The 23,934-nt window shown below is 43.0% G+C and overlaps 1 protein-coding gene across 2 annotated transcripts; it reads left to right on the forward strand.

Moving 5' to 3' along the window:
• Position 1: 1 nt before the first annotated feature.
• MLF1 (myeloid leukemia factor 1) lies at positions 2–23,147 on the forward strand. 2 transcript variants are annotated; one of them, XM_042820649.1, is made up of 7 exons: positions 2–928; positions 13,435–13,597; positions 17,912–18,001; positions 18,394–18,522; positions 19,571–19,730; positions 20,329–20,416; positions 21,373–23,147. In XM_042820649.1, the coding sequence occupies exons 2-7, from the start codon at positions 13,463–13,465 to the stop codon at positions 21,476–21,478; spliced, it is 708 nt and encodes a 235-aa protein (XP_042676583.1). In that variant the 5' UTR covers positions 2–928; positions 13,435–13,462; the 3' UTR covers positions 21,479–23,147. The 2 variants fall into 2 exon arrangements, with proteins under 2 accessions (XP_042676583.1, XP_042676582.1); XM_042820648.1 differs by lacking the exon at positions 2–928 and adding an exon at positions 8,863–8,949.
• The last annotated feature ends 787 nt before the right edge of the window (positions 23,148–23,934 follow it).

The raw sequence follows: 23,934 nt of genomic DNA on the forward strand, positions 1-23,934 counted from the left end.
GTGTCTGAAGTTTCCGTTTGTCCAAGCGTGTCTTTAAAATAATGACAGATTAGTCAAATTGGACCGTACCAAATAAACATAGTTACCAAAAAAATCTGTCCACCATCTACCTGAATCCGAGAGAGAAATGACATAGGAACGTATTTATTTTGGGCTGTCTAGCAGATCTGTGAAAAAACCATTATATTGGTAGGAGACTGAAATAAGCCTGCAACTTCTGGACATAAATATCTCAGGGGAAATTACCTACATCAGCTCTCCTTTGTGAATGAAGAAATGAATAAGGTTTGTGTTTGTTTGGGTTTTTTTAAGTTTACTATTCCTAAGTGGAGGGAGGAAGATTCTGGAAATGTACTTCGATCGTCTTATTTTTGTTGAGATCATTGATGTAATGAGAAAATGTATTAAATTTGCACTTCACACATTTTCAATTTTTCATTATGAATGGTGTGGGTTTTGCTTGATCCCACATTAAAAGGGCGATCTGCCTGCAAGAAAAATTGGGAAGAAAAAAGATTCCCTTCTTCCATGTCAGCATTTTCAAGTAGCAAATATTTGTTATTGTCCTTTATTCTAATCACCTGCTGTGTGTCTTTTATAGTAAATAAAAATAGTTTGATCTCCATAGAAGGTGCAGGATTAAATTCCTCTTTACCACAGATTATTTCCAGTAATTCTGGTATTTTTATTTGATGCAAAATTGTTCTTATTTCATTTGCATCCCCTGTAGGTTATTAAGAAAATTGTACACAGCAGTCTAAGTGAGCAAGGCTTAGTGGGAGTAATGAGGTTTAGCCTCTAATCAGTCAATAACTATGTTTGTCCAGCAGGTCCATACTGAAGAAGAATTGTGAGCAAGATCTGGAAGGAAAAAGTGTTTAGATCCTCTGAGATGAGAAGAAAGTTGAAGATAAAGTCCTGTACTGAGGTATGCCAAACATAATTTGGATGCTGAACATTGTCAAGATGATTTCTATCACCTTCTGCCCCCTTCCCAACTCCTGTCTTGAACGTTCGTTATGCATACTTGACGTTTATGGAGTTGTTGGTGCTGGGAGAAGGGCTTGGCAGGACTGGGTTGTAAACTAGATGTGGTCTGTTACAAATTAGCCAGTGTCCTCCTTGTTAGGAACCTGCAAGTTCATACAACACAGATGTTTAAAGCTGTCTAAACCCAGTCTGTGATGCTCAAGTGTGTGATTAATGAAGGTAAGATTTCACTTGGAGTTATTACCAATCTTAGCAATGCCAGGTGTGGTATCTTGCAAGTGAGTTTGAATCATGCCATGGATTCCCTTGCTGCATACAGTGAGGCTGGATGTTCCAGCAGTGACCCCTGTGATGTCAGTGCCCTCCTGCAGGGTTTGTTTGCAGTGAGTGTCGGTGCTTTCCAAAGCTGAGTCCTACCAAAGAGGTGCTGGATCAGCACTCTGCCCTCAGAACCTGCTGTTGCTGATTTTACAGCTTAAACTTTCAGCAAAAATAGGAGCTGTTCCACTGAGTTTGCTCCTGCAAAGTAAAGGTTGTATAAGGCCAGTCTGTAGGGTTATAAGTGTAACTGTTTACTACAGCACTCCTGATTCGAGTTGTGTAAACTCTCTGTTTCCTTATTTTGCTTTTACTTGAATAGCATCCTGTGATAAATTATTCATTTTCCTGTCAAAGCTAGACGGATATTTGAGCATCAGAAGTATGGAAGGGGGCAGCAACATTACAGACAAACTCGATTCTATAGCCAGTGTTGCAGGACTAAACATAATTTTGGAAAACCTACTGCTTAAAATTACTTTGGCTTTGGACGTATTTTCAAAGGGTTGTGTCCAAATACATGTGCACTCCATAAGCTCCACATGTGGGGCATTTTTGCTTGAGGAAAACATAAATGTATTACCTAATGGGATAACCAGATACAGTTTTTATTAAGTGTGTCATAATACAGACATGAAACTCATCTTAATGTGCACAGATTAATCACCATGGTCCTGGAAAAATGCAGTGCTGTCTTTCAACCCACGTGTTTCTTGAGCCAGAGAAAAAAAAATCATACCTTCCTGCAATAATCCTGCTTTCTTAGCATCTTTGCTTCTGAGGTTTTCCAGTGTAAACCATTGCAATTTATGACTCTTACCTATTAAGACTGTATTTCTTCTTGCTGTATTTTCCACTTTATTCCATCCTCCTGGTGAACGTGAATGGATTCCTGATTAGAAAGGGAAAGAAGCGGTTGTTTGTTCACCACCCAACTCAATGTTGGGTGCATTGTGTCCTTAGAGACATCTGTGTAAGGTTTTGTTGTTCAGGACCTGTGGCAGCGTGTCTCAGGGACAGTTGGTTGCAACACAAAGTACCAAACTACCTTAAATCTGACTTAGACAAATCATGTGTAGGAGTGAAAAGATAATGCTGTAACTTGATCTATTCTGACTTCTGGTAGTCAGCAAAGACCTCTACCCCTAGAAATTACATTAGCAAACTCATTTCACTTAGCCTGCCGAACAGCCACCATCAATTAAAATCAAGCCAGGCTGATTTTGATTTGATAACTTTCAGGTAAAATGTTCACTAGCCCTTGAGTCATCCGGCATGTCCACAACTATTTATTTTTTTTTAAATTATAATAATTGCTTGAAAATCAGCTGCGTTTACTTTTAAATTGTGGCTACAATACTTTAGACAGATTTCTGTAGCTCTGACAACACGGCTGGCCAGGAGATCAAATTTTGCTACTTCTGCTTAAACCTCTCAGATATGAACAGGACTGAGTGGTCCTGAAGGCCATTTTTGCATCAGTAACCCAAAACCAACCTTCCCGATGATCACAGTTTTCCATTTGTCATGTTACCAGAAGGAAGTTATTTTTAGCAGAGATCCTTGAACTCTAGAAACCTGTTTTAGAAGAGATCAGCTCGAACCCATGACTTAATCTGCCTATGCCACAAGGCTGCAGTGACTTCAAATTGTAGCAGTAATAATAAGCGATGCTATAAGTAACAGTGCTCCAGAATTTAAGCTATTCACCATTTGACATGATTTGCTTTTTCTGTACCTGATTGTTCCCTGCCCTTTGTCTTACTCCTTTGCTGAGACCTAGGGGAAAAAAATAGAGGTGGCTGGGCCAGATTGTATGACACCAGGGAGCAAGACTTAGGCTCTGAGTCACTCTGGAATTGCCGCTCCAGGACAAGATGTCCCGTGATACTTCACTCCTTCTGATGGAAACAGGAGTTGAAGCTCAGCCCAGAAAGGGGCAGAAGGAGTTCAGCTCCCCACAGTAGCACAGAGCTGCATTTCACTGCTAGCTGGGCTCCCTCCCAGCATGGTGCGTGCACTTTGCAAGCTGAAAATTATTTTTCTAGTGTGATTTAAACCCAGGTAAAAATGAAAATCACAACTTGGCTATTGGTTTTGCTTCTTTAGAAAGGCAGTATGGATGAGGACTGCATGGCAGAGTCTCGCATTGTGACGTGAGGAGCTTCTCAGCCCTTGGGCACGTTTTGGGGTGCAGTATTCTGAAAACGCTGCAGCTTGAAGGTGCTTTCTCGTGGTTTTGAGCTGCTGCTGTGAGAGCCTCGTTCCCACTAGATGTCTCTGCAGCCCCGAGCAGCTGCCATACGACCCACGGTGGCCATATAAATAAGATGCATGGGCCATATAAACAAGAGTACGCAAACTATCTTTGCCTTTTTGTTTCCTACCTGCAGCTGCAGTTAGGGTAACCAGACAGAGCAGTTTGCCCCATCGCTTGCTGGTGCCTTAGAATCTAAATCTTGTCACACAAAAAATACCCATCAAACAGGTAAAATCCTCCGTATTTTATGTATTCCCTGGATCACCATGCAGGAAGAAGCAGCGTGTTCACCCCATCCCTTGCCAGCACAAAGCACTGACCTGGGCCGGGCAGCCAGCGCTGCTGGAGGCACAGCATGAGGTGCTGTCATGATGGCTGTCCCCATCCTCTGGGCTGCCACTGCTCACATCTGCTGCCTGCAGCGCTGCGTCCCCCCATCGCAGAGCTGAAGGGAAGACATAAACAAATGTCATAGTTGTTATTAGTGGAAACTGAACGCAGCCAACATTTGTAAAAATGTCAGATGTGGTTTTGGATACCTTCTTGGTGAATTTCAGAGTGTTTTTCTGTAGGCTATGGGCGTGTTATTTCAGTATTCATACCAGTTACAGAGCTGGGTGACTATGTGAATTGATGACACATTTAAATAAAATATTAATGTAAATGTTATTACATGTCTACCGCTAGTTGCTTGTAGTAGAATGATGCTTTTATCTGACACTTACCAACAATTTATAACAAACTGCCTTTGCAAAATGCTCTGCATCAGGCTGACGTTAGGGATGGAATGCAATCAGTTTTTAACAACGCTATCAAAAGGCTTCCACTAAAAATACACTCCAGCCTCTGGAAATGGCAGTGCATCTTTAAGGCCACCCGTAAAAGGGCTTAACAGTAAAAATGTAAGAAGTCAGGATTCCTCATTTATGCCAATACATTTTAAATTTAAATAGTAACTGCTGATCCTTACAAAACGGACGGGGGTTGAGCTCTGATTGTCTGAGCCCTCTCAAATTACCTTCAACCTTGCTTCTGACATTGCTGGGCAGTGCAGGGCAGGCTGCAGCACAGAACAGATCCGAGCCCCAAGTGATCTGCTGCCAGGCTTTTTCCAAAATAGTTCAGAAAAAGGACCTATTTTTAATATACTCTGCTGGTTCTCAATAGCTAGAAAAGCAGAACTAACACTTTCTGGAAGTTAGGGGCTGCAGCAAATGTAATTAAGAAGTATTGTGCAATAAAAGCTTTCTTCAGAACTGATTAAAACCCTTCCTCGCTATTAAAATCGACAATTAGTACCCATGTTACTTGTGAAGGCAGTCATACGCTGTGATCATTTCTGAACTGGATTAACTTGATGTTGTGATAACGTGCATTTAATAGCCTTGTTTTCTACAGGACTTATTTAAATATGGCTTTAATATTCCCTGTAAGTATGTGAACAAACATGGTACTGCCTGAGCTGTGGTCACTGATTTTGGATGGTGGAAAAATGGAGCTCCATGTGGTGCAGATGGGCTGAAGCTGGAAGGAAGAAGCTTGGTTTTCAGATTCCTGTGGAGATTGGCTCTAGCAGGCACGAGGTAACTGAAGTCACTCCTACCTGCCTGATTTACAGCCCCTGGGGATGTGATGCTACACATTTGGCACTTCTCTTTGCTCGATCTTACAGCCTGGTGGCTGAATTCTTGGCTCAGTTTTGCCCCAAGAGTATCATGGAACCATAGAATCATAAAGGTTGGAAAAGCCCTTCAGGATCCCATGGAGACCAGGCAGGTATTTTGGGGGGTGTTTGTTCATTAAGAAAAGAAAAAGGGAGGGGGGGGAGACAGTATATTTTATATGCCTCAGTTTTCACTCTGGTAAACAAAAAGAAGAACAGAAGAACAGGACACAAAATTAGGGCTAATGAAGACAAATGCAGTTTCACTGAATGAAAAATTGAACTCAGGAATTCATCGCTACAAGATGTAATTAAAGTCAAAGGCTCAGAAACTCAAATGGGCTCACTGTTTACATAGATGATGGAATAAATAACAACAAAATACTTCTGAAAAGAAACAAAAGCTTATCCTGCAGTCTGGCAATAACTCTGTATGGCAATGATGAACGATTGCAAAAGCAGGCTGTGCCCCACACAGCTGCTGTGCACTTTCTAGTGGTTTCTTATGAAACATCCAGACATGAGAACTTGTAAATAAGACACTGGACACCACAGAGACTTCAGGGTAACCCAGTCTGGCAATTCCTGCAGTTCTTGCCCTGATGTTTTATAAACAGCTATCAAATAAGTCAAGGAAATCAAAGATTGATTTTGAAGAGGAAGCAGATCTCTCACGTTTCTCTGAATCTAACAGAATGAGTTTCACCACTTCCTTCAGCTGCCTTAAAGACACACAGAAATCCCATCCTTTAGCTGCCGAAGCCTGACAGGTACAGGAGGCCTCCACTCTACCTGACACAACACGAGGATCTCTCTTGCAGTCTAAATGATACTTGCTGCCCAGACAGCAGCGCACAAGCATTACTTATTAGCTCATGCATTATTGATAGTCCTCTAATTTGTGTGCGATGGGAGGAAGTTGGTCTGCAGTAAGTTATAAATGGAAGGCCATCAACAACTTGCAGGAGTCAGTGATGGTCCTATACATAGCACAGCCCCACACTCACTCAGTTGGTGCCACAAAACGCGTGCCTTACCCAGCAGCAGTTCAGGAACAGAGCAAGCAATGGGTTTCCACAACAGGCTGTGTAAAGCACTCTGCGTTTTTATCCCCTTTCAAACAACGATAGATCTAAAGGGTATTTCCTAATTAAGTATGGAACACAAGGAGAGTCAGGCTGTGTACATAAATGTTTTCTATCACAATGGTAAGTGTCTTAAATCCAGCCAGCAACCCTGCCCTTTGGTGTGCAGTCCTCATGTGGTTCTGGTTCACATTCTCACAAACCAGGTGCTGGTTGGCACTTTGCTTATTTAGACATGCATGCAGTAGTGCAGTTTTCATCTCCAAGTGCTGAGCATACCCAGTGGTCAGACATATCCTTGTACAAAAACAGGAGCTGATGACTATGTGGATAGAGTGTCAAATATTTCTGATTTCCCACTAATTGCACACATATCTTACATAACTCTGCAATTCCAAATACGTTGATCACAATCAGGATCTTTTTTTCAGCCTCACTGTAATCGATTTTACTCTAGGTGGAAGAGAAAGCAGAAGCCAAAGTGAAACAGCTGCAGAAAGAGCCACGCAGCACGAGCAGCTAAGACAAACAGAAGAGTTAGTGGGAAATGTTTGGGGCAGGAACCTAAACAAATACCTATGGAACTGAGAGCGAACAGAGAATTACAAATACCAACTCAACGTCACGATGGCAAAATGACCTTTTGTTCTAGATGAATATGTTCAACAAAGCTCTGAAGTTTGAATCAGATTTAAATAGTCATATCACCAAAATGAATAAGAATTAAGAAGGTAAATTAATTCCTAAGGGAAATCACTGTAGATCTCATTAGCTCAGGAACAAGATACCTTAAAACTTTTAATTAAAGATAATATTTACAGCAAATGAATAAGAGTTGGCAGGTTTCAGCAGAAACCATAATCTCATTTATGCAAAGTTTTCTTATATTAAGGCAGACATCATTAATCTCATTGGAGATGCCCTCCAGACTGACAGTGCTGTAGCACTGAGGTGATTTCTTACAGAAGTCTTTTTATCTACACAAAAGAAATCTAACTCAAGCAGACAAACCGTAAGAAGGCCTGAGCAATTAGAGGTATCACTCTGTGCAAATAGAGTACTGACTTTATCGTGTTAGTGAGCCTCTCATAATGAGCTCGCTTCTAACAGGGCCCGTCTTCCTACCGGCAGCCAAAAAATTAACAGTAACTGGAACTCATTTTGCTTAGTTATCTGCACGCTAATCCATCTCTGGGGCTGTTCTGACTCTGAGAACAAAATCTTGTCTCCTGGAGCCTGACTCCATAGAAAGTTAAGTGACAAACTGCAGATGATAGGATGTGCTCTCAGCAGCTGTTGGAAGGCTCCATATTGCCTCTTTGTCACTGTACAGAAGTAATGGGTTTGTTATTACAAGGCAGAATTCATACAAAGGCTATACTGCATACACTGAGCGTGCAGCCTGGGTTGTACCGTGCTCAGAAACAGCAATAAATGCTGGCAAAAATATATATGTTTGGTTAGGTTTTGTTGGCAAACTGCAAACAACCACGCGCTAGTCATGTTCATGGAAACTTGCCTTGCTGGTTTGGAGTGTGTAATAAATAACGTAGCACAGCATGTCATGGATACTAATGAATATTATGAACTGCATCATAGGTGTGGAACTGAGCAGGCTGTCCAAGGAGGCTGTGGGAGCCCCATCCCTGCAGGCATTCGAGGCCAGGCTGGATGTGGCTCTGGGCAGCCTGGGCTGGTGACCCTGCACACAGCAGGGGGTTGGAACCGGTTGAGCACTGTGCTCCTTTTCAACCCAGGCCATTCTGTGACTCTGTGACACGTATATTACGAACTGCAATAATCTGAAATGCAGTAAACGCCGAACGGATCCAGGGCAGCTCTCAATGAATCAAAATATACCGACAAGTGATTAGTGGACGAACCGTCCAGGACCTGGTCTCTGCAGGTTCCTGGCACCAATGCCCTCTCACCTCTCAGGAGCTTCGGGCCGGAGCTCACCTGCCGGTCGACTCTCACAAGGCGGCTCCGCTCACCGGCGCCTTGTGCCGGTTTTCCTCTCAGAGCCCCGCGCTGTGGGGTCGCCGTGTGAGGGCCGTGACGTCACCGCCCCACAGTGCGCCTTCAGAGCCCCCGACGGTTGGCTGTCGGCCTCAGTCGCTCTCGGTGCCGCGTTATTTATGGCTTCTGTTAACGCGATGCTTTTTACTGGGGATCGTCGCTCTCCGCGCGGCAAGCTGAGCCCCGCGTTCACAGGAACGCTCTGGAGGACGCGGCGTTCCCTCGCAACGCAGGGACTTTATTTTACCGCCATCTAGTGGAAAAAAAGTAAAACTATTCCTAAGGCGCTCCCTCCCGCTCGCCGGGCACCCCGGGCTCCCGCAGCCCCGTTCTGTCGGCTGCACCGCCCGCCCCGAGGCGCCGCTCCGCGCGCGCTCCCGCCGCCCTCAGCCCCGCACCTTCCGCAGCGGGCCCGCGCGCGAGCAGCGGTTGCCACGGCAGCGGGAGCCCCGCCCCGCCGCCCCGTCGCGGCCAATAGCGGCGCTGGGATGCGTCACGTGGGCGAGAGGGCGCCGCCGTGAGGGACCGGCGCGGCGGTGGGCGCTCAAAGGGCGCGGGGCTGCAGCCATGTTCGGGGCTCTGGGGCGCTGCTTCGAGGAGGATCCGTTCTTCCGGTGAGCGTGGGGCCGCCGCGGGCTCCGGGGCCGGGGCTTGCCCGTCCGGTGGGTCTCTGAGGGTCGCGCCGTGGGAGGCGGACGGGCGTGCGGGGCGCGGTTGGCAGCGGTGGGGTTGAAGGCCGGAGCGGCGCTTGGGCGGTGCTGTTCGCTTCCATTGCCTCGCGGCGCCTGAGGAGCTTCGTGGTAATGAGACGTGGCGTCTGCTGAGGAGAAACCGTCTGCTCCTGGGTCTGAATGTCGCGGGGGTTGATTTTTGTGTTTTATTTTTGAGTGTAAGCTTGTTGGACGTGGGGAGCCATGCTGGGTGTTCTCGGTTTCTTGGGCTCTTTAAGATATCTGTATTTAACCACGGGCTGTTCCTCAGCTCCTGTTGTCAGTGTGTGTATTAAAGGCAATTCTAGGTGTTCTTGTGATAAAATAAACCTGTGTGATGTGTGTTAGTGCCAGAAACCTGCCTGGTCTGCAAGGGGAGGGAGTCAAAATGCAATGTGAGAACTCAGAGGAGCACAAATTATTACCTATATTTATATATAAAGCCATTTTTAGCATACGGTGCTTCCTACATGGAGCTTAATCACAAGGAAAGCTCAGGGTGATGTGGGTGGGTGGACGAGGAAGGGTAACATAGGAGCCCTGTGATGTGGGTTTGTTGACTGCATCCCGTAGTTACGGGTTGTCTGAGCTGAGGCTGTGCCCCTTGGAGGCTGTGCCTCTTAAAGGGAACCAGCTCGGCTGCAGCAGCACCTTCCTGGCACTGGTTACTACACAAATATGCAGCTAGAGCAACTCGTTCCAGGATACACCGTGCTAAAGACCGTGCAGATCCTCTGGTTGAAATGGGATTAATGATGGAAGTTGTCTCGTTTGTAGTAATTTGCAGTGTGCTTTTGTAATCCTCTGAAACAACAATTGCCTTCTTGTTTATTCAATTCCATCATTTTATTGTAGCTGTTTTAAAGTTCCTGATGAAGTTAAAATTGGAGGAAAATAGATGGCAGGAGATAGGGGAAGGGAGTGTATGTGAAAGAGATAAGAGGTTGATATTGAGGTTCATTTCCTTGGCACCGTTGTCGTTGATCTGCTTTACATATAGTTAAGGAAATGAGTTTATTACCTCAGATAAGATGAGCTTCCAAGGTAGTGTAATAATAGGCTTCTGCTGCCTCACAAGGAGAGGTTTTGACTGCTGATCTGGAAATAGCATCTGAGAGGGAACATCTCCATCTGGAGCAGCTGTCCTGGAAGTGCCCACCAGGCACCAGCAGGGCTGTGCCTGATGGCTCAGACAGGTGCAGGAGCTGCAGCTCTCCTGCCAAGTGTGTTTAAGTGTATTTCACTTCTCAGTGCACAGCCTTTGTCTTACTGCTCCAGGCCCCATCTTCAGGGTGGTTCTGCAACTTCAGTCCTATGTACCACCCTACTTAAAACAAAAAAGTATTGAATGCAAAGCCCAGTTTTCAAAAATCCCAAAGTGAATTTATTGCTTTAGGATACTGAATTTCAGCCAAACTGGAGCATGTGCTGATGCAAGAAGCAGCAATTGTGCTTTTAGTATGGCACCCTTCAGCTGAAATGTGGATCCTTAAAGTGGTCACTGAAGAACTTACCCAGAGAGATGCATCTTGGGGAGATGCTCGCTAGCACATGTGCTAGCAGCATTCACTGTCATGCTTTTAATATCTATTTCTTCATATCAGCATGCTTATTTGAGACATCAGTGCCCTCAGAGTCTCTGCTTTTGGTTTCCTGTGTTGATCCCTTCAGACACCTGAATGCCAAGTGAAGGTCAGGTGATATTTGAACTAGACAAAAGTGCAGGTTCTGTTACTGTAGTCATGCAATGACAAATGTACTAATTAGTTCTGTTCTGCACTTAATTTGGAAGATGAATTTATGGTGTTTAACATGTCAAGGGCACAGATTCAGCATGTGAAATCCTCACAGAACTGCTTTCCTTTTCAACCATCACCTCTATAATGCAACAGTGCGAAGTGTGCAGAAGTCATGTCAGCCTCATCAGAAGTATCTTTTATTTCTCCCTAAAAAATTCAGATTGAATACCAGGTGACCAGTGGTAACTAAACAAGGTTACTCTATATGTGTTGTAGAACGTGATTGGAACAAAGGACTGAAGATCTTGTATCCTCTGTTGGGGTTATTTTTTTTTTTTCCTTTTTCTAATATATAGATGCTTATATTTTATAAGGGTGTCATACTCCTTTCGTAGTTATGGTTTGAGTTTGGGTCATCAGTGACATCAAGAGGATACATTTAACCCTCTTAGAAGCCTTAGCTTGCAGGGAGATTCTCTGCTGACTTAGCATTGGTTTTGCCCAGCTTCTGTATGCTCAGTACTGCTGCTTTGGATGCCTGGCAACACTGAGCCTTCTTAGAGCTGGCTCCACAATGTCCCTGGAGAGGTGGGAGCTCAGTTCCCAAATCAGTTGCTGCACGGTTTGGATCCTACTTCCTTGTCTGTGGTGGTAAGGAGCTGTGCTGCTAAATTGTTTCATAGAACTTTCTTTGAAAGGTGCAAAAATCCCTAAGCTAGGATGCAGTCATGAGCGTAGCAGTGTGTAGTAGAAGGTGAATGGTCGAGAGGACCAGAGTGAAGTAAGACAAAAAGAATTCAGAAGGTATGACTGTGTTAGGTGACACATCATGATGTGTTATGCACACTAAAAGCAACAGAATTCTTTTTAATCTAAATGAAGCCCATGGAGTCTTGTTTTGCTTGTGTAATTGTGTGACTGCTTCTGAACTGGGACAGGCTGGGGAGGAATCTCACGTTTAAGCTGTTGATGGGATACAGTTCATCCATCTTTGTCCTGGTAACCACACCTATCTCAAGTCTGTGGTGTTGAGACTGTGTGGAAATATGCCTGTGCTGTGATAGGGCCTGCGTGCTTCCCTCATCTTGGCCTGTGCAGTGACTTGTTTGCATCTGTTCTTCATCCTGTGAGCAGCAAGCTCACTGTATGTGAGCTGCTTATCACCTTGGGATTGAAGTTAAAGCTGGCAGTCATGTGAGTGGGGCAGATTAGGGTCTACTTATGGCAGTGGAAAAACTGCTCCTGTGGAATTGTAACGGTCTGTCTGCACTGGAGTGAGCAAGAGCACAGCTTGAAGGGATGCTGTTGGATTAGGAATCTTGTTTGAAAATGAATTAGCTTTGCATTTCTAACTGAATCTCTGTTGATGTTGTTTGTTTGTTTGTTTGAACTTAAATGGGAAAACTAAGTTAGATGCTGCTTTGTAGAAAGAGGAGACTGTAAAGGGCAAAGAGATCAGAGTTGCCAGGAGGTGATGGGTGTGGGATGGGGGGTGAGGGGTGGGCAAGAGGAAAGCAGCTTCAGGAGCTGCTGGGCACTGCGGAGTTGGAGGAACAGCCTGGAAATTTCCTTTGTGGAGGCAGCGATGTCACAGCAAAGTCCTGGAGAGAAGGAGGGCGTGAGACATCTGGGAAATGGCAGGAAATTGGTAGGAAGGGAGATGAGGTGCTACGAAGTCTAAGTAAACATAGCTGGGAAGTGACTGGTGATGTTAATAAAGAGGCTTTCGGTGGAGCAGCAAAGGGGAAAATTAGTCTGGATATGAAGGGAGGAAATGAAATGTTTTCTATATGAAGTAGTCATTTCTGGTGTTTGGGCCAGAGGCAGCAGTGCAATTCATATAACATCATAAGTCATAAGATCTTATGCTTTACTCCTTTTCTGGCCTCTGTTTGAACTTTCTAGTTCTAGGACAAATTAAAGAAAGCAAAGAATTAAGACATTGCTAGTGTTGCTCTCTTATTACTTACCTGCATGCCAAGCCAAGCATTGGAATTACTGGTGGGGTTCTGTTTTGGAGACAGATGTTGAGTGGTTAGAAAGCGGAGAGGAAGGGGGAGACTAACAGGAAAGCAAAGAGGTGGTAAGGATTCTTCCAAAGTGGTGAGAAGGGATGTGAGAATGTAATTTGTGAAGGTGTAGGAATGGGAGGGCAAAAAGGAGCAGTGGTGGGGAATTAAAATAAAAGTGATGGAGTTGGATTGAATTTAGAACACTGTGCTTTGAAGGATGTGGGCCAGGGAGCATGGAAAGTGGTCTTCTTTTACCTCCAATCCCTGATATTTGAATATTAAAAAGTGATGAAGTATAGGTTGGTTCTGTAGCGCTTGGCAGATAGAAAGCCAAACGTGGCTGCCAGTGATGGAGAATTTAGAACAGCTGAGGAAAGAGAAAATCCAGGGTGGACAGACGGTCAAGAACACAGGAGAGCAAGGAAGGCATCTGAGAAGAAGGAGCTAAATCACCCAACCAGAGGGGTGGGAAGGAGGAGCAAAAGGGTAAAAATTACTGCACAGTTGGGTCCCATTAAAATAAAGAACACAGAAATCATATAGAATGATTTTAAAAAAGGGATTTAAGAATTTCAGAGCTGTTTTACGTCAGCTGGAATAGCCCCCCTAACTCTGTGTGTGTGGAATGTCTCTTTCAGCGACCCTTTTGCCGCGCACCATGAATACATGCGGCAGATGATGAGGAGCTTTTCTGATCCTTTTGGCCGAGATCCATTTCTCAGTTTAACAGATGGCAGGGAGAGAACGGCGGATCGAAGAGCACGCCAGGATTCTCAGGTTGCTCTGAGAGGAAATCGCAGAGTAAGTCACTTCTTGATCTCTGAGCACCGCTACGCACGGTTTGCATTTACTGGTAACAGAGCTGGCTTCGTGTTCCCACTCCCACTGAGTTGGTCCAGTGGAAATGGAGCCTGGCTCAACTGCTGCAGCCTTGGTCAGCTCGTTTCGTAGCAGTGAGATGAGAATCTCTCTCTTTATTCCTCACTGGCTCATTGTTTAAGTGTTTGTCAGTGCTAAGCAATAAACACATTGTGCTTTTAGTTCTAACAGAAACAAATGTTCGTGTTAAACATTGAATATACAACGTTTAATGAAATGAACAAGAAGTACAAATATTTATCAAATGCCTGTTAAAATGAACATTATTAAATACTGCTACTGCAGGAAGGTTTTAAGTGTCTGAAGGCAGAGCCTTCTATGGACACTGTTAAAAGTGGATTGAAGCACAACGTGGTGTTTCAGCCACTTGGCAGTACCTGCACAGGTACTGTAAGCCCTGCTTCAGTTTCTTTGGTGTGGATGAGGCTTCTTGTTCTGTGTCTGGTCTGATTCTTAATAAGTTTTCTCTGGATACACTAATTAAAGAGTCGGGGCATTTCAAGGAACCTGGTATTTCTCTAAGCTACTATCTGCAAATGAGAAGTTGGTAACAATCTGTTTTACATAAGGTACCTTTACAGCAGGCTGGGCATGCAGGACAAGTACAGCTTTTACTTCTGCAGCTAAGCTTTATCTGTATTTAGAAAGGATGTACATCTGTTGGCTCCTTTCCTTCCCCCAGCTGAAATACTTTGAACAGTCTCTGCTACAACATAGAGCGCTTGATTCCAAAGAGCAGTTGGAAGACGAAACATCAGAGGGAGTTGTGGAACTGAACTGGGTTTGGTTGTTGTTATTCAAACCTAGGTGTTAAGAGCTTGATAAGCATAGCTGAAACACAGTGTCGCCTGCGTGTCAAAGGGTAACTGCCAGATTCCTTCCTCTACGCTCGTATGGGGCCGGTTAGTTTCAAATATAGATGTTGTTGGATGTAATCAGAGCATGATCTTTTTGTCTGCTGAAGCTGATTGTTAGGCCTTAGTTCAAGAGATGCTGGAAAGCAGCAGGTCTCTTTTCCTTAGTATCCTAGGACAGCTTATGCCTTACTGTTGGTAACAAAGCAATAAGGTAAAGAATACTTCTACCTGTGGTTACAGAAGGGAGTTAAAGGTACAGGAGCACTGTGTTGTTTTGATAAGCACAAAAGAATCCCACACGTGCAAAAATGTTTTCAGTATCTTTTAATGTTCCTCATTTTTCACCTGGGAGGTGTAAGATGTCACAGAAAACTCCGCACTGATTACTTGAGCCTTATGGTTGTCAATGAACTGCTTTTACTGGCGTTTCTTCAGAAATTACTCCAACACTTAAGAATAAATAAACTGATTTTTATGTAGGAAAAAATGGAGGTCTTTACTGCCATGTAAAGTACACCGTGTTGCAATTTCCCCTACAGATTCCTTCGAGTAAACTGTAGCTGCAGAAAAGTGCCTTACAAAGCAAGTGGTTCGTTGTTACAACTTAGCGTGCATGGTAGCTTTGACTGTATCATTCAAACTTGAAAAGGCTTTTCATTTCTCAGACGGGTTTCCAGTGTTTCTACAGAGTCACTTGGAGAGAGAGGGAAGGAGAAGGAAGGGATGTGAGCAGGAGGAATGGGTGGGATGTCTTGAGAGAGCTTGCCTTGCACTTCTGTGACAGTCTTAGTTCTAATCAACGTGGTGGGGAGCTGCAGTTCAACAGAAGCTTGGTCAGTAGGATGTCTCATGGGCATACATAATATTGGTGCCTAACAGCTTTTAGTGTGCATTGTAAAATAAGGACTTTGGAAACTTGTTATCATACTAATTTTATTTCTGACTATATCCTTTTGTACTCGATACCATCACGCTGTTTTCTGTCACCACGTGGTAGCACCACAATCTAGGAGAGCTGATAAAGTTATTCAGGGATCAGATAATTCCTTGCTTCTGTGCTTAAAGCTCTGGTGAAGTGTCTTGTACTCCATCTGACCAGACCTTCTTTGGGTAAGCTGTTATGTAACTCTCCAACCTTAGCTTCCTAGAAACACTGATTTGTTTTCCAGCATTTAATTACCCTGTCGTATAGGGTTATTCAATATCAGCTGGACAAACAGGAACTGTATTTGTTGGTGTTTATAGCTACATCTATTTATACAACTGCAGTAGAGTATAACATGCTGAAGGGGGGAACTTGTCTTCGGGTGGCTCTACGCATGATGATAGATTGACTTAGATCTTCTTTGCAATGACCTTTGAAACTGCTGACAAAGTGCACTTCATTTTGTTGTAAGGGATGTATGGATATTGTAGAGAAACCTTTTATATTTATATCACTCTCTTAACACACAAAGAGCTCTCGTGAACAGGTCATCTGCATCATTTAGAGTTTTAGTGCTTAAAAAAATGACCAGCCTTCTGAAATTTAATTACATAAATTTGCATAAAGCAGGGCTGTTGATTTGTTGTTTTTAATCAAGTTCCAGTGATGGGGCTCTACTGCATGAATAGAATGAAGTGTTTCCAGAGAAGTGGGTGACACTGAATTGCTGTACCTTATCTTAGATAATTTCAGCACTCAGGTTGTTATGTCATACAAGCCCCCTCCAAGATCTTCCAGTACCCATATATGAACGTGACTTAGAGAGCATTAGCTGTCATGACACTTAAATTATAATTAGTCTTAAATATTTTGCTGCTGTATACCCCGGTTGCTTCATGCTGTGTTGTTGTAGCACACTGCAAGTCCTCAAGACCTCCATCAAGGTCTTTATTTGATCAGGAGAGTTGTAATATCACACGCTGCACGTGGCGGTGCAGTAGGTATTGCTGCTTTGTCCCGTGCTACATACAATAACTAAAAGATGTGAATCCTTTTTAATGTTTTTTCCAGGCAACAAGCTATTCCCTCCTGCCCTTTTCAGGCTTTGGGAGAGTGGTTGGTATCCCAGGAGAAACAGTTTGTGTAACTCTTGCTAAAACGTGTACTGTCTGCATAACTTGTCCATGGACAAAGGCTAGTTTTGGCATGCGTACAAGCTACTCTTGTTGGTACTGGCTATTTATTTATTGCAGATCCTCGGTGTTTAAATAAATGCTTGCTTAAATGAGCAGTTTGAATCTAATGATTCACATATGCAGCAGTTGGGGGAATGCGAGCTTCGTGCCCCTGTAATAAGCATGCTTGCATTTCGTAGCACCTTGTAATGCTAAGGGCCTGCTGCGTGCAGCCCTGCAGCCTGCCTTTCCTTCCCAGCTCTGCAGTTTCTTGCTGAAACTGAAAAACCCCTGTGCTGTGTTTGCACCTGATTAGCACGCTTCAACCAGAGCTGCTGGTGTCAGAAAGCAGGCAGCCCAGCAGGGAGCTCGAGCGGCTCCCAAGTGAAAGTTCACAGAAGGAGGGAGAAGGCATGGTGAAAATCATCCCCACCTGCTGTGCTGGAGAGGAGCCCAGAGGAGGATGCTGGTTTGGGGCTGTGCTGCTATCTTCCCAGATGGCCGCTTAGGATAGTTTGCCCTTTCTCTGCTTTGTTCTTCAGTCTCTCTCTTTGGTATTTTTAGGCTTGTTTTCCACCAAAGGTAGCTTTCATCTGTACAGGCAGTACATGCCTTCAGTTGCAAGCTGTACTAATAAAAATCTGCATGTAAACCTGGCTTAACATTGCCTATGTAAAACTGGACCTTCCGCTTACATAAAAATAATGGATGTTTTATTGGACATATCTATTGCCTTGGGTAATTAAGCTGCCATTAGAATCCCAAGTTATGATTCCCTGGCTTTCCCTGGTTGCCCGTGTGTTACTTGAACAACCACTTGCTTCTGCAAAGGAACGACTGTGTCATCTGAGCTGGGTTTGCAGGCTGATTCCATATGCATTAAGGGATTTGCATGAGAAAGATAATGTGGTCTTCAGCAGGTATGTAAAGTAGGGAGGGTCACACATTACTTCTTACTGCAGAAACTTGTCAGGCTAGTGTATAAGTAACAGTAGCTCATGCAAAGCGGCCTCAATATGAGCTTTCTCTGACATTTGAGTATTAGAAATCTTTTACTTCTATCTTTCCAGTATCTCCAACTTAACAATCAAGTTTCTTATGCTAGCTTTCAGTTTTTCAGTCAAAAAGACTAATTTTGGCTTGTCTATGGTTATGAACTGCAAACTATGAAAGCCCTACTGATGTCTTGATTTGCAGAAAAAATAAATGCATGTCAAAATCCAGCCTCAAATTGAAGAATTAGCAAACTTTGTTATAATTTTAACTGTTTTTCTTTTAGCAAGATGCAGATTTTGGGGATCCTTTTTTTGCAATGGACAGAATGATGTCAAATATGAGAAACAGCATGCTGGAGATGCAAAGAAAATTTGTAAGTTTATTTTACATTTATTTTAAAACTGTGTTGGAGAATGAGAGTTGTTTAAAACATTACTCAAAATCTTGCCAAGAAGAAGACTGCAACTTCCTACAACTTGTTACATGCTGTGCATGGGAGATCTGGTCTTAGAGGTTCTGTTCTCCACTAAACTGAGCTGTGTCACAGCAAGCCTGTGAGCAGTTTGGGGAGACCTGTGCCCAGACAGTGCCAGGGCAAGAGTGAGGCCCTGTCTGGTGCTGGGGCTGCTCTCAGCAGCCATAACTGTGGTGCCAGGGCTGAGAGTTAATTTCTCAGAGGGCTCTTTGTTCTCTTGTTGGTAATTGTAGAAGAGGTGCATTATCCACAGACTTTAACTTACTAAAAGAAGCCTACGTTGCTCGCAGGATGACCTGTGTGTCCACCCAGATGCACACACCTTCAGCTCCTCCTCTGTGATGACGTACTCCAAAGTGGGCGATGAACCTCCCAAAGTTTTCCAAGCTGCAGCTCAGACACGCACAGCTCCGGGAGGTGTAAGTAGGCTTGAGATGCAGCAGGAAGGTGGTATGTTGTTATTGCAGATCAAGGTCTTCTATGGTTTCTCTGCTTATTTCTGTAGCAGACAGGTACTCCTATAATTTAGAAAAATAGGTGTCTGTGTGAATACTGCTCTTCAGTAAAGGTGCTTTGTGCAGACGTGCTGTTTTCATCCTTGTCATTTGTACTTCTCTGAAGTATGCATCTACACAAATGGCAGGCCTAGCAAAAGCTGGAAAAACTGAGTGCCAAACTGCTTATTTCTCATGGTGGTCTCCAGTGTTTTCCTCTGCTGTAATTAATTCACCATTTGTGCAGTTAAAAGTGTGTCTACAATAGAAGATAACAAAAGGCAGCCCATTCGTGTAGAGCGTGGCTTCAAATCATACCCTTTCCTCAAGTCCTTCTAAATCTTGTGTTGTTCTTCAGATGAAGATGGCCTTTCATTGACTTCATTGCAGCTGTTGCATCTCATTCTGCTAAGAAATCTGAATTTGAATTTGAACCCCGAAGCAAGGTTCAGGAAAGACTATATGTGAGCAGTAAAGGCCATTGAGCATGCTTGGCTGTGGGATGTGTTCATGCTCAAGCAGACACTCGGTTATCAAAAAGGTTCTAATAATATACTTATGAACACAGAGATAAGTGGTTGCTGGGTCAACGTGCCAGCCTAGCAATTAGTTGTCCCTTCATGCTGAGAGTATTGGCATCAGCTATTATTCATTCTGTTGTCAAGGGGAGTGTTGAAGACGTGTCTGTGTGTAGTATATTTAGACTAGACTTTTTTTCCCAGCAGTTAATATCCAGCATGTGTGCTGCTTATGGAGTTTGGGATGTTTTTGTTTAATCTTTGCTGGCAGGAAGAAAATAGACTTGATCTGAGCTGTCTTTTCTGCCAATAGAAGAAATGAGGGAGTTGGAAAAGTGTGTAACAACTAGCTTTTTCAAAAAAGGAGGAGAAAACTAATATTTTTTATCTTACCTTCTTTTTTTATTGTTGTTTTTCGAAGGTCATTGATTTCTTTTTTTTCTTTTTTTGTACAGGTTAAGGAAACAAGAAAAGCACTGAAGGATTCTGAAAGTGGAGTGGAAAAAATGGCTATTGGTCATCACATCCGTGATCGTGCCCACGTTGTGAAAAAATCAAAGAACAGGAAGACTGGTGATGAAGAAATGAACCAAGAGTTCATCAACTTGGATGAAAGTGTGTCCCTTATGCACTTCCCATGTTGTTACACTGATGGTTCCCATACCAATCTTGAAATTCTAGCTTGAAAACCAATCCCTTTTCTCATGTCTCAGAAAATGCTAAGCCTGCAAATTGGGCTTTTTTTAGTCAATAAAAATCTAATCTGAGGATAAAGTAGCCAGTTAAACTTAAATGGTGTGCTATACAAGAAAACAGTACAGATTATAATATTTATTCATATTTGAAGGTACCTTAAATGATTTATGTTTTTCAACAAGTATTTATCAGAACAGTTCTATTTTCTGTGTGTTATGTGGCTGTCCTGCTTACACTGGTAATAAAAATCATGTATTTAAGAGATGTAAAACCAGATGCCTGTTTTAACCACGCAGCACACTGACTTTCATTGTAATCTTCTGAATTTAAGCCCACCTGTGACAAGCTTTAGTTGTCTCTTGCAGATACCATAGAGATGGTCTGCAGGTTATGTAAAGACTTGCAGGCCACAAGTCTAAAAGAACACTGTTCAAAACCCTGATATTCATTGAATGTTTTTTTTTTTTTTCCTGTCCTGTTTGCATCTATTTCAAATGGAACTTTCCCTCTCTTTCAGATGAGGCTCAGTCTTTTGATGAGGAGTGGCAGAAAGAGATTTCCAAGTTCAAGCCATCGAGAAGCAGGTGCAATTTAGATGCTCCAAGGTACAGCAACATTCAGCACACACATAAAGGAAGATGGACTAGTGGTAAAAATAGTGTTGTATCATGGCAGTGTTAGCAACAGAATAGAAATACAGTTCTGAAGTAACAAGTAATCTGTTGATGAGCAAACAGTGCTTAGTGGCAGTGCAGGGAGGAATAGCATGTTTTACTCCTGCGTTTCTGTGACACTGTAAGGAATAACAAGGCAGTATTTTATGAACTAAACTTTGAAGAAGTCATTATTTTGACTGTGCAAATTACTTTGTGATTGACCAGGCCAAAATGTTAGGAGTGTTTGGTTTTTTCCCTAGAGATGCATGCCAGTGCTCTTAGCTTGATTACACGTAATGTTAATGCTCTCTCCTCTTTGTAGTGTAACTGGATTAGTTGTGTTAAGGTAAAATGCTTATTGAGGGCTAAGTTGATCATTCTCTTTGGTAGAAATGAAGGCACGCTCCTCTCTTCTGAGTTAAATTTCAAATGAGGCCTCTTCTAATCAGAAGAGTTTGCATAGAGGTGTGCACTTTGTTTCTAAACTCAGGACCCAGCTCTGCATAGCTTGCTATCCACCACGCTTCAGATTTTTCCCCCCATCTTACTGACTTCATTTCAGTAGAAGGTGCACTGCCTTTAACAGGTTGCAAAAGGGAAATACTCCTCTTAGGTAACTGACACAGCATGTTTCCTCTGGCACCTTTTCAGTCCTGGAGGTTTACTATACATGTAATTTTACCTTCAAGTTCCTTTTTCAAACTGAGCTGTTTTGTTGTTTTCATCAGCTGTGCAAGAGGAGAAAGCAGTTCAACTCCGTGGTGTAGTTCTGGAGGGAAGGTGAAATCTGTTTTACAAACAGAATAACTAGACCTACACATAAGTAATGAAAAACATGCATACATGTTTATTTCCCTGTCCCTGTATCGTATGGTGGTTGTTATTCTTGTTGTTTTATGTTTCAGAGAGAAACCACTCGCATCTGTGGGCTTCAGGGGACCGAGAGTTTCCATGGAGAACAACCTCAGTGTGAAAGGAACACACGTTCCCATCAAAAGCAGCAAGAAGTAGTCCATTGGGATGCAGTTTGTTCAGAAAAAATGGTGCTGCACTGCTCCTGTTAATATAAGTATACACGTACATGTGACCAATCTGTCTTTTGTTTTAGTGTTAGTTTGCCTTGCTACTCTAATCTTTTGACTACTGAATGTTGTATAAACCTTTGGATCTGAGGTTAAGTCATTTTAAAAGGAAAGACAAGAAGCAAGCAAAAAAAAAAAAAAGTCCTGTCCACTTAGAAGCACTTTAATGGTTTATCACCAATTCTGATGTAAAACATCTGCTTTGGTAGCAAAGTCGTTTTTTCCACCACAGTTGCACCATTCTCAGACTCTTTGTTAACCCCAGTGAAACCACCTTTTCCCCTCCACACTGTATAACTCACACAGAAAGTAAATTCTCCTATTTTGTCACAGTAATTATTGATTGTTTTGGTGACGAAGCAGTCGGTAGGAATTGCAGTACACTGTAGGCACTGCATATACAGATTTAAAATCATATGGTAAATTGGTACAGAATTCCCAAATTCATCTTGATTTTAAAACAAAGAAGAGTGAGAAGAATACTAAAATAGCAAATGCTTCTTTATGTGTTAGTTAATCGACATTGTTATGTTCATAAATGGTGCTCGCATCCCTCGTTCTCTGCCCCTAGGCTGTTATTCTCATATTTCTGATCCTTTGTTTCTTTTGGAGATGGTGCATTATTTTTCATTCCTGAAGGCCATCTGTAGTATTTTTCAATTATCCTGTGATAATACTCAGATGGAACTATTACTTCATTGGAGAAATGGTTCAGCAGACAGCAGTTCAGCTGGATAATGGCTGCACCATTTCTTCTGTTCCAGAAAGCTAAAATATCCCTCTGCACAGGAAGCCATTTTCTGCCTCAGCTGAGGTGAGCTCTGTGATGTTTTCTGCCCTGATTAGTAGAGCTAGAAGGATCCTGAAAGCTAACACTTGGTTTCCCTCAGTACTTCTGTCATTACTGTTTGGTGGAAGAGTCTGGTGTTCATGAGGAAAGCAAACTGTGACTGAGAACTGGAAATGTCTTTGTATTACAAGTGTTGAATTTGTGTGCTGTCAAATTCAGAATTGATCTCATGTCGTAGAGGAAATAATTTCTGTAGGCTGTAGCATATATGCCGTAGTGTAAATGCTATGAACTGAAGGCTAGGACAGCGTAACCTTCAAAAAAGACACTGTTTGTATGATAAAAGAAAAATAGTTTAATATTCATACAGCTAAAAAGGAAATAAGTTTGTCTGAGGAAGTTGTTTAATCTGAGGAATCTATAAAAAAGTGTATTTTATTAACATGCAAAAAAAAAAAACCCAACGAACCTGAAGGGCAGTTGTCACTGCCATGGCAGAAATTTCCCAATGATAAACAACAGAAAACATTACCATGCTGTCACTTAAGCAGAAATCTTTGATTTGAGGGGTGCTTCTAATTCAGAGCATTCATCTGTCCATCATCTGACCACTTACGTTCTTGCCTGTGCTCCTGGGATGGGTGAACATACAGAGAGAACAGCACTGGTTGTGAAATTACATTGGGAAGAGGCAAACGTGATGGATCACTTTGTCATGCACAGCAATGTGAAAATGTTATGCAAGAAATTGTTCTACGTAGGAACACCTGAAACTTTAATTCTTTAATAAAGAGCTATTTATTGTTTATGCTTAGTGTTTGGATTACTGAATGCCCTAACTGATTTGTGCTTTACTTAGTTTAGGGTTTCTTCAGAGCACTCCTCCATATGGCTCAGTAGTGGAGTAGAGGAATGTTTCCAGGAGCAAAGCAGTTACTGCACAGGAAGGAACGTTGCTGTAAGGAAGCAGCCAGGGGTGAGACTGAGGTGTTTTAATTTTCAGAACAGCTCTTGTATCAAGGACTGACACTTCCTGGGGTAATCATAGCACCTACTTTTTCAAATCTTTAAATGCAAAATGTTATACAGCTTCATAGAGAGGTATGAGGGGAGGTTTAGGTTGGATATCAGGAGAAACTTCTTTATAGCAAGGGCTGTTAAGCACTGCAATGGGCTGCCCAGGGAGGTGGTTGAGTCACTGCCCCAGGATGTGTTTAAGAACTGTTTGGATGTGGTGCTCAGGGACATGATTTAGCAGAGGGCTGTTAAGAGTTGGGGTCGTATGGTTAGGTTGTGGTTGGACTTGATGATCTTTAAGGTCTTTTCCAACCTGAGCAATTCCACGATTCCATGATATGAGCAGCAGTGAGTAACCTACCAGCTGTTATTCATGTGCTCTCACTTGGTGCTAAATGAGGGATAACTGCAGAACAACTGCATCAGACCCACCTCCTGGTTTATGTTGGGATGTTTGGATATTGTGGCAATATCTGATCTATCAAATCTAAGAAGTCGGGCAGTGCTGACTTTTTAGAAGGGCAGGTTTCAGCTGAAGCCTTCAACATGCAGCCAGCAGCTGCGTCTGCCCCAGCTGC

This window comes from Centrocercus urophasianus, unplaced genomic scaffold (assembly GCF_019232065.1).
Source record: "Centrocercus urophasianus isolate 14NV4802_14NV808 unplaced genomic scaffold, USGS_Curo_1.0 seq_19, whole genome shotgun sequence".
NCBI lineage: Eukaryota > Metazoa > Chordata > Aves > Galliformes > Phasianidae > Centrocercus > Centrocercus urophasianus.

Bases quoted from the DNA above. Each gene is read 5' to 3' on its own strand.
- MLF1 (XM_042820648.1), top strand. From the start codon at position 8,903: ATGTTCGGGGCTCTGGGGCGCTGCTTCGAGGAGGATCCGTTCTTCCG. The intron at 8,950-13,434 runs GTGAGCGTGGGG...TGTCTCTTTCAG, and splicing joins GAGGAGGATCCGTTCTTCCG to CGACCCTTTTGCCGCGCACC. The intron at 20,417-21,372 runs GTACAGCAACAT...TTTATGTTTCAG, and splicing joins TGCAATTTAGATGCTCCAAG to AGAGAAACCACTCGCATCTG.